Source organism: Lampris incognitus, chromosome 6 (assembly GCF_029633865.1).
Source record: "Lampris incognitus isolate fLamInc1 chromosome 6, fLamInc1.hap2, whole genome shotgun sequence".
Lineage (NCBI taxonomy): Eukaryota > Metazoa > Chordata > Actinopteri > Lampriformes > Lampridae > Lampris > Lampris incognitus.
In genome coordinates this window covers 14454664-14468635 of record NC_079216.1, presented here as the reverse complement: position 1 = coordinate 14468635, position 13972 = coordinate 14454664, and the positions used below count along the sequence as shown (strand labels likewise).

General features: G+C 46.0%; 1 protein-coding gene and 1 pseudogene across 1 annotated transcript in view; both read left to right on the top strand.

Moving 5' to 3' along the window:
- Positions 1-13972, top strand: part of reln (reelin) — a 194731-nt gene that overhangs the window by 114344 nt on the left and 66415 nt on the right. The window contains exons 5-10 of the mRNA XM_056281407.1: positions 6197-6229; positions 6366-6444; positions 6571-6667; positions 10511-10562; positions 12331-12439; positions 13040-13280. Coding sequence (XP_056137382.1) covers positions 6197-6229; positions 6366-6444; positions 6571-6667; positions 10511-10562; positions 12331-12439; positions 13040-13280 — 611 coding nt within the window. The remainder of the gene's footprint in view (positions 1-6196; positions 6230-6365; positions 6445-6570; positions 6668-10510; positions 10563-12330; positions 12440-13039; positions 13281-13972) is intronic.
- On the top strand, positions 475-2020 carry LOC130114799 (tetratricopeptide repeat protein 7B-like; annotated as a pseudogene).

The window sequence follows — 13972 nt, the reverse complement described above, 5'->3', positions numbered from 1 at the left end:
TTTAAAAGGTTTTGACTCACTGCAACCACCAGAGGTCCTTGATCATACAATCATAACTGTACACAAACATAATTAGGCTGACAGGCCCAGTAGTATGGGAGATTAGCAGCAGGGGAGGAGTTGCATGAGTGCATAATTTTACAACTTGAGTACTCCTCCCCTGAAAAACTGCATGTTTTATTTGTTTTAAAATGAATGAACCAAGACCTTTTCCAAATTCATGCCAAAGCTTTTACTGTCCCACATGCCGGACTGCGTGTTCAAACATCCCAACCTCTAACCTAAGCATGTCACTAGCCTACAACATAACACGTAGGATACTAGGTAATGCAGTTCCCACCAAAGGCATATAACAACGCATCTTCCCTTCTTTAAAAAACAAAACATGTCTTCCCTTAAGAACGAACAGCATGAAAGATCTTAACATACAATAAACATAAATTACTCTTCTTTTCTTTCTTTCTTTTTTTTCCACAACTGGAGACCGAAATAGAGCGATGCCGCTCAGAAGGGCAGTGGGATAAGATACCAGAGTTAGTGCGACAGCTCTCGGCCAAACTAATATCAAACGATGACCTTGGAGAGCTGTTGCTGGGGGAGTGTAAACTCCAGTAGTATCTGAAGGAGAACCCCATCAAACAGGGAGCCAGCCCTAGGGGACCACGACCTAAACTGGTTGAGGTCAGGAAGCATCTCACTGCTGCCCTGGACAGAGGAAACCTCAAGGCTGGCTACCTCCAGGAAGCCAATTTGTTGATGGCAAAACTCTACTATGTGGATGGAGACTACAGAGATGCCCTAGGTCAGTGTTTCCCAACCCAGTCCTCAAAGACCCCCTATCCTGCAGATTTTCTTTGCAACCCTGAATAGGTACCTGTTTTTAGTTATTCAACCAATCAGCAATGAATTATTTCAGATTTTGCACACCTTGCATAATTAAGTGCTATGAGATGATTGGTTGAGTAAGTACAAGCAGAGCCACCTATGCAGGATTACAATGAAAATCTGCAGGATAGGGGGTCCTTGAGGACTGGGCTGAGAAACACTGCCCTAGGTCACTACAGCAAAGTCAATCTGGATGAATTACAGCTGCAGGGAGCTCCTGTTGACTGTTAATAATAGCTGAAGCTTGTTACTGAAGGATTGTGCCTACAGAAAATCCCGCACACCTCCCCGTCTTTGTCCAGTAAGAATGCGGCTTCCCCCTCGATATCCAATAGGAGTGTGTGGGAGCAGGACAAGGAGATCATCACCTGCTAAAAGAAATCTGGTGACATTGCTTTACTCTACCTGCAGGAGTTGGAGAAGGCTTTGTCTGTGAGGATGCAAAATCGCAGTCCAAAGTCTGGCCCCATGGCTCAGGACCAAGAGCGTGACTACTTCCTGGAGACAGGCCTGCAAGGAGCACATGTCATTTACTTCAAAATGGTAACCTGACATGGAGTGTGGGCCAATTCTGAGATATTCTACACACTGTGGAGACCAGAACCACCCAGAATCTTCGCATGACCATAGCCAGACAGTTAGCAGAGATCTTGCTCAGAGGGATGTGTGAACAGAGGTATTGGTCTCCTCTGGAAGACCTGCCCACTGTGTCTCCATTGGACAATCCCACATGGCAAGGACATACTCAAACCAAGAACTACAACCTAAGCCAAGACCCAATAGTCTACTCTGGGAGAATCTGTTTTGTCTGCAGGAGAATACAGAGGAGGCCCTGCTGCTGCTGTACATCAGTGAATCCATGGCCAACCGTGATGCTGTACTGAGCAGGATACCAGAACATAATGATCGTATCATCAGCCCCAGTCCGCCTCTGTGGTGTACAACCTGGTGACCATAGCTCTAGGGAGGAGGGGGCTGTATGAGATGCTGTCTGGGTGCTTTGAAGGGGCCATGAAGTTTGCCTTTGAGGAGTTCCACCTGTGGTACCAGCTCGCCCTGTCGCTAATGGTGGCAGGGAAGTCAGCGCGGGCAGTTAAAGTCCTTGAAGGAGTTCATCCGACTGAAACCAGATTAGCCCACTCCTGGAACCAGATGAGCCCACTCCTGGTACTATGTTTTGTTTGTTGTTTTGAAATGAATGGACTGAGACCGTTTCCAATTTCACGCCGAAGCTTTTATTATCCCACATGCCAGACTCCATGTTCGAACATCCCAGCCTCTAACCTAAGCACGTCACTAGCCTGTAACATAACACATAGGATTCTGGGTAACAAAGGCATGTTACAACACACTGGAGTTCTTGAATAGGCAGGGAAGTGTCTTGCATCAATTAATATACTATTACATTTCAATGTCAACTTTTCATTTTAGATTAAATGGGTGACTCAAGTCTAATTTAAATTTGTTTATCCTTCGACATGTGTACACTGAAAATTTTACCTTATTTTTAGTCTATTTTTAGTTATTTTGACTTTAGTTTTTAATTGCTCAGTCTGGTCTGTAAATACTGTAATTTTATAATGGTTTTTTTTGATAATTTTTTGATTTTTTTTCAAGTTTCAACTTAAGCTGTTATGTCATATTCTACCTTTTTTTCCCCAAGTTTGAACTGATGCCTAAACATTTCATTCCCAACGATGCATGCCACGCTGTATTGTTGTGCATTCGACAAATAAACACTTGAAGCACTTGAGTTGTGGCATCCTAATGGATCAGTGGGCTAGAATTTGTGCCATGTGCACACAGCGGCAGGTTTGAGTCCAGGCCATGAACCGTTTTATGTGTCACCCGCGCTGTCTCACACACCTTCCTCCCCTGCCGTCGCTCTGCGGCCCTGTAGGAACCTCATGAGATTGGTGGGACGTCGTGTTTTACAATAACAGCTTGATTTAAGGAGTCCTAAACCCGCTATCTGCTACCTGCCCCATCGTACCCCTGCCTCTGGCACTAAGGTCACGCGCGATCTCAGCAAATTAACGACATCTCACCAGAAAGCGTGTTCCAACTTTATTTGACAAAATGTTATTAATAATTAAGTCTGTGGTGTACTGTGGTGTGAAGACCAAGCTTTAACGGGGAGGGGGGGAAAAAGAAAACTTGTATGATTCATTAAGACTTTTACACTCACTACCTCCTCTGTCCTTGGTGTGCATCGCTCCCTCCTCCTGTCAGAGCTCTGTGTGTGTGTGTGTGTGTGTGTGTGTGTGTGTGTGTGTGTGTGTGTCTGTCCCCTTGTGAGAGATTGATGGTGGAGTGTGTTGGTTCGGCAGCAGCCACAGATTAGGGCATACTGAGAGGCCCCTCTGGGAAGGACAGCAGTTAATTGGCAGTGAACCGTTAATCACAGCCACCCGGCCCTTCATTACGGAGAGAAATGAACATCAGAGTGGACATTATCTGCAGCCAGGGCCCAGCCAGGGCACAGAGGGATGTTTGTTTCTCTTAGAACTGATTGAAGAATTATGCAATTTTCCTCCGTTGCTGGCCATGACACACTTGTCTAGATATCCACAGGGAAGGTACAAATAACACATTCATCCAAATACTGCATAACATCCACACGCAAGTAAATGTCAGCAGCATACCAACAGGCATGTCCTACATCTTAATCTGACAAGAGATATAAAGATGGACGGACGGACAGAGGGACCCAGAGAGAGGATGGTCATACTCGACCCCGAGTGACCACTGATGATGATGATGATCATGATGGAGATAGATAGATAGATGGATACTAGATAGATAGATAGATGGATGGATAGCCATTTCTATTAATGGTGATGCAAGACCCTGCATTGCTTCTCATGTCCTTCACACTGAGTTAAACCAGTCAAACCAGTGTTTAGTTCGGAGGTGTCTCGATGACAAGACTAATGCCTCCAGGACTCTAGTTCTTGGCCAGTGCTCAGATAAAGTGACAGCCCGCTAGCCAGACCCATCATAGCTCGCTGCACATCAGCAGTGATATACAGCTTGTGTGAAGACTAGACCAGGCTCAAATAGTGTTTGCAGATAATTCTCAGTTTGTTTACAACCGGCCTGAGCTGCCGGGTGGATGGGGTCGACCACTTCACAACAAGAATATTGTTTCATGTGAGCTGCCAGTCACATTAAAATATGCAAACTCTGTGGTTGTAATGTCATTTAGACATGCTAAAGGAAGGACGGACAGAGAGACAAGTTTCCTGGTTCACCACGCATGATTTTATTACACAAACAGTTTTTCAAAGTCCTGCAACTCAATTAAAGCTCTCTTGTCAGGAGACAGACTGCCAGATTCCCTTAAAGGGGCAGAAACTTAGTTTTACTCATAGTCAGCTAGACATATCAGGAATCAGGAACAATTTTTGTCATTTCTTTTCATGCACTTGCGCACATGAAATGAAACGAAACATCGTTTCGGCCACCCCACAGCAGTGCAACACAAAGACAAAAACACAAATCCAAACACTATAAGAACTACAAGAACACACATATTAACTAACCCATACATCTAAACGAAACACATATAGCCAAACTAAAATAAAAAAATAAAAAAATCACTGTCGAAGGGAACGAACACCAGCCAGGATGGCGGTCGGAACCGCCGGTCTGCATGGGCTAGCAGTTAGCTTAGCCTGCCCCGCTTCCGTGTCCTGTCAGACCGCCCTCGGTGTTACCTCCCCGGTCGCAGCTCCAGGCAGGGCCGTGGTCCCCGGGCCCACAAGATACAGCAGCCCAAGCTCTCACAGCCGATCCGGCGCCAGCTCTCCCAGCCATCAAACGAAGACAAAACTTAAAACGCAGATGTGGACAGTGACGCTGCATGGATAGTACTGGGTCACTGATCTAAAAAAAAAAAGAAGACTGGATCGCACAACCCATAATTCCTTGCCACCAATTTATGAAGGCCAGTTGAACTTGATCGGCGCCATCTTAGGTAGACCAAAAAGCGATCAAATTGCATTAGAATTGCCAGCTAAAATGCCGAGTTGCGGCGCATACAAGTGCTCTAACCGCACAGGGTGGAAAAAAAGTGGCAGTCCAGATAATATAACATTTCACAGGTAAGTACCCTTATTTATTTGACTCTTGCAGCAACTGCTGTTTTAAGATGCCTTGATTTGTCAAAAAAAATTCCCGAGCTGGCTCCTAACATGTTCGACACTGCTGTCACGGATAATCATGTTTTTAATCTTATAAAAGTCATCTTGTAATTTTTGCAAGATGCGACTGCGTCATCTTGGCAAAGAATGCACTGCAAAGCCAGCTGGCAAGAAGCTGCGAAAACAGCTGACAAAACCTCCAAATGTAAATGTAAGATCATGATTGCAGAACATGAGAATATGAGACTCTGTTGTTTACAAACAACAGACTCATTGGAGAGTTTAATAGTCTTGCTTGCACATATAGGTGATCGTAAAGTAGCCTCATTTTCTTAGGTAGCGAGCTGGCGTGTTGCAGCGATGGCGAGCAGCGGCCTGATGAGGCCAGGACGCACCGCTCTCTCCCTCGCGAGCGGCACGCGCTGTGTCATTCTTTCACGCACTCGTCTGAGGAGCCAGCTCGGGAAAAACATGTTGACATATCAAGGCATCTTAAAACAGCAGTTGCTATGGCATCTTAAATGCAAGAGTCAAATAAAAAAGGCTACTTACTTGTGAAATGTTATATTATCTGAATTGCCACTTTTTTTCGACCCTGTGCGGTTAGAGCACTGGTATGCGCCGCAACCCAACATTTTAGCTGGCAATTCTAATGCAATTTGATCGCTTCTTGGTCTACCTAAGGTGGCCGCCAAGTCGCCCATGCTGGCTTCACTTCATATGGCGAGTTGCTCGATCCAGTCTTTTTTTTAGATCAGTGTACTGGGTGTGGCCGCCGCAAACGTAAGTTCGCGCCGCCATCGTCCCGCACCGGAAGCGGAAATATATGAAATATCTTCATTGCGGGGTTCAAGACAAATTTCCCGTTGGGGACAATAAAGTTTATCTTATTTGCATCACTTCTGGACACAGAGTAGTAGACACAGGTGTGCCTCGTCGCCAGATCGGTCAAGTTTATTTGTGTGACATTAACCCACATTTGCAGTATCAGAGGGCTTCACGTTCACTCACTCACAAACAGGTTAAAAGCAATGGATGACCAAGGAATCTAACATATCTTTATACTTCACCACCTCAAGTCCGGCTACATACTTATCTGAGAGATGTTAAGAATAAACTTGCTTATCAAGTGATATATATGTTATTTTCTGCTGTGTCTGTTTCAGCCCCAACTGAGTCCCCATTGAGACCAAGCCTTGGTGAGTGGTATTTAATGGGATACTTGTATAGTTTATCCATACATTACTATACATGTGCTGTGAGTAGTCTGTCTTATACAAATGCAAAGTACAGTGCAAATCCAGTTGAACTGTGAGCATGTGTTTTGTTGTGCAGCGGAAATCCACCGGAAGCATGCTGTTCTGCGTGACGACTTCGACTCCAACCTGCAAGTGGAGTTGGACCCAAACATTTGGTGGGTGGAGAGATGGAGCCGCTCCCATAACCCGAGAGCCGTCTGTCATTTTCCGCCTCCCTGCTACATCCTTTTTACCTTTTATCCCGACTTCTCTCCTCTCGTCTCCTCCCTGTCCCTCCGCAGGTCCGAGTGCAGCGGCTGTGAGGTGGGAGAGCATTGCGGGGTGCTGATGCACGGCAGAGCGGTCACTTTCTGCGAGCCCTTCGGAGAGCGAGAGCTGGTGAGCACCATGTCTGACCACAATGCAACCGCCGTACATCTTACAGCCCATTGACCGTGCAACCAAACCAGCCACTCACACTCCACAACCGCGGCTAAATTACAGTGTACTGTTTATAGCTATAACCACACTGGAACCTCACATGCCATCGTGGGAGTAGGAACACAGCGTTTAAGCTGCAGTACACTAACTAACACATGTCATAAAATAACTGGTGTTGGACTGAATGTGTCAAGAATACATTGCACACTAGTTTTTCTTGTTCAAGCCTGCATTGGATTGCTAGTTTTAAGGCTTGTCTTTTATTGGTTGTCCAGTGGTTAGCGCTGTTGCCTCACGGCAAGAAGGTCCTGGGTTCGAACCCCAGGCCATCTCTGGTCCTTTCTGTGTGGAGTTTGCATGTGCTCCCTGTGTCTGCGTGGCTTTCCTCCGGGTGCTCCGGTTTCCTCCCGCCATCAAAAAGACATACATGTTAGGGTTAATACTCCTGTCTGTGCCCCTGAGCAAGGCAATAGAAATAAGAACTGGAGTTGGTCCCCGGGTGCTGCAGCTGCCCACTGCTCCTATACAATAGGATGGGTTAAATGCAGAAGACAAATTTCGTTGTAACTGTGCAATGATAAAATAAAGCGGCTTACTTCTTCTTCTTTCTTATCCTTAGTTGAATTGTAGAAATGCAATTTAAACACATACCTGTGATTTGTTTGACACACCTGCTAGATTCTCTCTTTGTCGAGTTGAATGTAAACTGGTTGTGTTTCTCTGAGAGATGAAAGCCGGTTAACAACAGCTAAGTGTTTAGCGCCTCTAAATTCTGTTTGTTTGTCTGATAAGCCTTTGTTTTGTCTGTCACTGTTTCGAATGTTTGATGCAGCTGCCTCGCTTCTGTCAAGTGGCAACAGGCACGCACACCCAGAAACACACACACACATGCCACACACTTATGCTCTCTCGTTCTCACGATGCATTTACACAGGTAAAGGCGCACACACACACACACACACACACACACACACACACACACACACACACACACACACACACACACACACAGACACACACACACACACGTACACACTCTCTGTACATACATTTATACCTGAAGCTTTTGTACAGGTGTTATGACTTCTATAGATATCCAGTGTTTCTCTGCATCATTCCATAGATACCCAAAGCTTTGCCAGCCAATTTATCTGGACTGACAATGAATACATGATCCCAAGTCATCAAAATCTGACACACTCAAATTTTTTTTTTAACTTCTTGGTCATGCTTGCATCAGCTAATGTTTAACACCGTTGAAAACTGAGACTAAATTTAAATAATTAAATGCAATTATTAAATTAATATATCATTAAAATATAGATAATATAATAATATATAATACATATAATATAATAATAATCCAGTGATTCAAGTAAATTCTTTATGAGACAGTACAACCCTGTTTCATGCCATATAATATATATATATATATATATATATATATATATATATATACACTGCTCAAAAAAATAAAGGGAACACCTAAAAACACAATATAGACCTCGATGAATGAAATATTTCAGCTGAAAATCTTTATTTATTAGACAGAGGAATGTGTTTAGAGCAAAATAACCTAAGAATGATCAATGGAAATCAAAATCATTAGCCCATTAAGGTCTGGATTCAGAATCATACTCAAAATCAAAGTGGAAAATGAGAACATAGGCTGATCCAACTTCTGTGGAAATTCGTCAAGACGATTCAAAATGAGGCTCAGTAGTGTGTGTGGCCTCCACGTGCCTGTATGCACTCCCTACAACGTCTGGGCATGCTCCTGATGAGACGACGGATGGTCTACTGAGAGATCTCCTCCCAGACCTGGATCAGGGCATCGGTCAACTCCTGGACAGTCTGTGGTGCGACATCGCGTTGGTGGATGGTACGAGACATGATGTCCCAGAGGTGCTCGATTGGATTCAGGTCTGGGGAACGTGCAGGCCAGTCCATAGCATCAATGCCCTCGACATACAGGAACTGCTGACACACTCTGGCCACATGAGGACGAGCATTGTCATGCATGAGCAGGAACCCGGGGCCCACTGCACCAGCATATGGTCTGACAATGGGTCTGAGGATCTCATCCCGGTACCTAACGGCAGTCATGGTACCTCTGGCTAGCACGTAGAGGTCTGTGCGGCCCTCCAAGGATATGCCTCCCCAGACCATCACTGACCCACCGCCAAACCGGTCATGCTGGAGGATGTTGCAGGCAGCAGAACGTTCTCCACAGCGTCTCCAGACTCTCTCACGTCTGTCACATGTGTTCAGTGTGAACCTGCTCTCATCTGTGAAGAGCACAGGGCGCCAATGGCGAATCTGCCAACCAAGATGTTCTCTGGCAAAGGTCAATCGGGCTGCACGGTGTTGGGCTGTGAGCACAGGCCCCAATTGTGGACGTCGGGCCCTCATACCATCCTCATGCATTCTGTTTCTCACTGTTTGAGCAGAAACCTGCACATTAGTGGCCTGTTGAAGGTCGTTTTGTAGGGCTCCGGCAGTGCTCCTCCTGTTCCTCCTTGCACAAAGGACCAGATAGTGGTCCTGCTGCGGGGTTGTTGTCCTCCTGCGGCCCCCCCCCCACGTCTCCTGGTGTACTGGCCTGTCTCCTGGTACCTCCTCCATGCTCTGGACACTGTGCTGGGAGACACATCAAATCTTGTTGCCACAGCACGCATTGATGTGCCATCCTGGATGAGCTGCACTACCTGAGCAACTTCTGTAGGTTGCAGATACCGCCTCATGCCACCTCTAGTGGTGAGGGCACTAGCAAAATGAAAAACTAACCAAAGATCGGCCAGAAAAGATGAGGACAGGCAAATGGTCTGTGGCCACCACCTGCAAATCCATTCCTTTTATAGGGGTTGTCTTGCAAATTGTCTAATTTCCACCTGGTGGAAATTAGACAATTTACCAACAGGTGAAATTGATTCACAAATCAGTGTTGCTTCCTAACTGGACAGGTTGATATCTCAAAAGTGTGATTGACTTGGAGCTACATTGCATTGCTTATGTGTTCCCTTTATTTTTTTGAGCAGTGTATATAATTGTATGTGTCAGCCCTGTGATGGCCTGGCAGCCTGTCCAGGGTGTCTCCCTCTCTGCCGCCCAATGACTGCTGGGATAGGCTCCAGCATCCCCACAACCCTGAAAGCAGGATAAGCGGTTTGGATAATGGATGGATGGATGGATGGATGGATGGATGGATATATATATATATATATATATATATATATATATATATATATATATATATATATATATATATATATAGATAGATATAGATAGATATAGATAGATAGATAGATAAATATATATAATAAATTAATTTAAAAAAATTATTTAGATAATGAATTAGAGACCATGGCCCTGCCGGAGCTTAGCCGAAGGAGGAAACACCGAGGGCGGTCTAACAGGACGCGGAAGCGGGGCAGGCTAAGCTAACTGCTAGCCCATGCAGACCGGCAATTCCGACAGTCATCCTGGCTGGCGTTCGTCCTCTGGACAGTGGAATTTTTGGACTGTGTTGCACTGATAGACTGTGTTTTTAACTGTTTGCGTTTTTTTTTTCTTTTGCTTTTTTCTCCCATTTTTGTATGTTTTTGGGGAAATTTGGGATGCCTGTTTTTGTCTTTTGTGTCACATTGCTGTGGGCTGGGGGAAACAGAATTTCGTTTCTTTTGTGTACGCAGGTGCATGAAAGAAATGACAATAAATCATTCCTGATCCTGATCCTGATTGTTAAATCATAGACTGCTGTTCGCTAGCTTCTGAACTGACCAAAACGTCCCTCTTCCTCAGAGCACTGTGCCTCTCAACACCAGCACTGCCTCCGTCCTGCAGTTCGCCCTGGGTGAGTACCACTGCTGCACGCTACACAAATATCACCGGGCCGCTTTCCACACGGCCAGCGGCAGCTACGCTATGCAAAGGCCTCCTCCGCCAGACGTTTTGTCATCCTTTAGTTAGATGTCAAGAAGATGACTGGTAGACGGCGTACCGCTCACTCCCTGTCTCTCGCCCCCCTGCTCCTATCACTGTGATGAATCTTTTAGGGTGATCTGGAAAGACATCCACCAGGCCATGCAAGAGTTTTTAGAGCTCTTGTATTTTTCATGTCCATTACATTCAAACAGCAGGTCTCCGATGAGCAGACAGGAGTATGACCTGCACTGATGTCACTCACCCTGACTGTCATTCTCTCTCTTTCTCTCTCTCTCTCTCTCTCTCTCTCTCTCTCTCTCTCTCTCTCTCTCTCTCTCTCTCTCTCTCTCTCTCTCTCTCTCTCACTCACTCACTCACTCATACACACACAGACGCACCTACACACACCAAACCCGTGAACACACACGCTGTTTCCCTTTCACTCTGTCAATCTTGCAATTTGTTTCTGCAACTGTCCCTCTCTCGCTTCGTCTTTCTTTTTTGAGTCTCTCTTTCATTCTCTCTGTCTCACTTTTTGTTTCTTTCTGTCTCTTCTCACTTCCTTTGTTGCATCTCACTTTTTTTTACCTCTCTCTCTCTCTATTTGCTTGTCTCTCTCTTTCGGGCTCTCGCCCTCGCTCTCCCCCCGCTCTTGTCTGACTAGGGTCCCATTTGCAGGTCATTAATAAGAGAGTCTATGTTACCCTGTGTGTGTGTGTGGGGGGGGGGCAGAGCACAGTGGGGTGGAGGCAGATTAATGCACGGCTTTCATCTGCAGGGACTTTTCAGGGCAGCAGGAGACAAGCTAAACAGATGCTGTTCACCGTATGAGTGGGTGGGTGGGGGGGCATTGTGAGGAGTGGTTAGTTCGCTTCCTCTATTAGTGACCTTTGACCTCTTAACTCCTGCGCCGCCTCGACAAACCCAAGTTTGCTGCAATGCAAACAGTCACGAACAGGATGGGCACATACACACATACATACACTCATGTAAGAACATATACACATACGCAAAACACACACACACACACACACACACACACACTCACTGTTGTGTCCCTTTAGCCATTTTTATTTGCTACAGTATATTGGGTTAGAGAGCCTGTGGTACCAACATCAGCACTTTTCTTTTTTTTTTTAACCTCACCTCCCACCCCCCCAGCCCTGACACCACCCCATCTCTCTCTCTCCCTCTCTCTCTCTCTCTCTCTCTCTCTCTCTCTCTCTCTCTCTCTCTCTCTCTCTCTCTCTCTCTCTCTCTCTCTCTCTCTCTCCCCCCCCCCCCCTCTCCTGGCTGGGCGCTGACTCCTCTTAGGCCTGTTAAGCTGCTGATCACTTAGTTTTGACGTGACACTGTTAAGAGAGCATTTTCCACATGGCTAAGGAGGGGAGGCTGATGGGGGAGGGGAGGTCATACAGGTGGGGTTGGGGTGGATTGCTGCCGTCGGACTTAGGAATGAAATCAATTGGGGAAAAAAAACTAGCTGACACCTTCTATAGCTTGAATTCACCACTGTTCCCCTTCAAAATGTTTAAAGTCACGTTAATACAGCAGGCTGTGGGCTCATGATGTGTATGGAGAAAGAGCGCTGTGACATCTCCCTCATGTCTTTATTTTGTCCCGTGTGTGTGTGTGTGTGTGTGTGTGTGTGTGTGTGTGTGTGTGTGTGTGTGTGTGTGTGTGCACGCGCACACCAGGCTCAGGCTCCTGTCGGTTCAGCTACTCAGACCCCAGCATCCTTGTGTCCTACAGCCTGGTCAGTGGCAGCAACGGCTCAGATGACTGGATCACCTTGGAGAAGATCAGGTCTCTTTCTCTCTTTCTCCAAATTTTGCCGTCTCTGTCTGTCTGTATTTTTATCTCTCTATATGCCCTCCTACAATATTCCTCTCTTAGCATCTCTCCTTCTTAACATCCATCACATGGCCCTTCCATCTGGTGTAGTAAAACGCATGCCTGTTTTTTTTCCCCCTCATCCTAAGATATCACTCTTTTCATTTCGTTTATTTCTCTAACGTCCTTCTCCTGTCTCATCCCTCCTTTTTCGCGGCTCTTGAACTGAGCCACACTTTAACGATATTATCTTGTCGTTAACCACGGCGCTGTGTTAATTAACTTTTTATGCTTTCGTTGAACCACTGGGCTGGGTTGATTAAAGCGGGGCATGGCGAGACCCCGTCTTTCAGCTCACGGTGCCGGATCCCTCTGGCTCCGTGTCACACATGTTGCTTTTTCAAGTTTTGTTGGCTCCTGTATTACTTCTCTCTTGTGCTTTTTATCTGTAGTAGTCCGAAGAACCTCTCCATCCCACTTTTCATAAAACCGCAACCGCACTTACTCCTCATGTAGAGCTTAAATGCACACACACTCCCTGATCCTGATTCTGTGTGCCCCCATCCCATCCAGGGCTCCCACCAACAGCAGCACTGTGGTCCACCTGCTTCCACTGCCGCGGGGCTGCAGGGCCGAGGGCGTGCGTCTGCGCTGGTCCCAGGAGCCCCCCCAGGGCCCCGAGGGTTATGAGTCCTGCTGGGGGCTGGACAACATACTGCTGGTCAACGCCGCCCACAGACCCACACTCATGGAGGACCACTTGGACCCTCCGGACACGGCCAACTGGCTGTTCTTCCCTGGAGCTACCGTTAAGGTGCCGTGACACACCAGTGGCGTTAACGTGATTTATCTGAGCGTTAAAGCAGCTATTTATGTATTCGTCTGTGACTGAAGGCATCATGTGGCCTCAATCAAAATCACGTTAATCTTTAGACATGCTATTGGGTTATGAAATATTACAGCAGAGCTGTTAACATCTGTACAGATAGTTATAGTCTCTCAGTTACTGCCCTTTACAAGGAATTTCCCTGTAAAAGTGAATGCCTTCCCTTCCTGAGGGTTTTTTTGGGGAATTGGTATCTCTTTAAAGCCATTTCTTTACAGTTTTTAAGCTGAAAGCTTGGTTGTGTAGAATACAAGCATGTTAGTATTTCCCTACAATTTTAAAACTGATCGCCCTGGTCTTAAATTCAACCACAAAAGAGGCTGTATCACACGGTACCAGCGAGGTATGAAATCTAATGCTGTCTGTTTCTCCAGCCTAAATGCTCATTACAATACAATCAACCCCCTTTCCCAAACTGCCGGTTCATTAATATGGGGCCATCAAATACGACGACACCTTATAGGCAGCCCAGTCTAGTGTGTTAAACCTGTAAAATAAGAGGTGAATAGAAAGGCGATGCGTCAGCGTTAGCCAAGTAAACTGTGTGGGTGGACTTCTGATAAGCTGGTCTTCTCCTTGATCGCCACCTTGTTGTGGTGGAGAACCTTGTGTGTACCAAT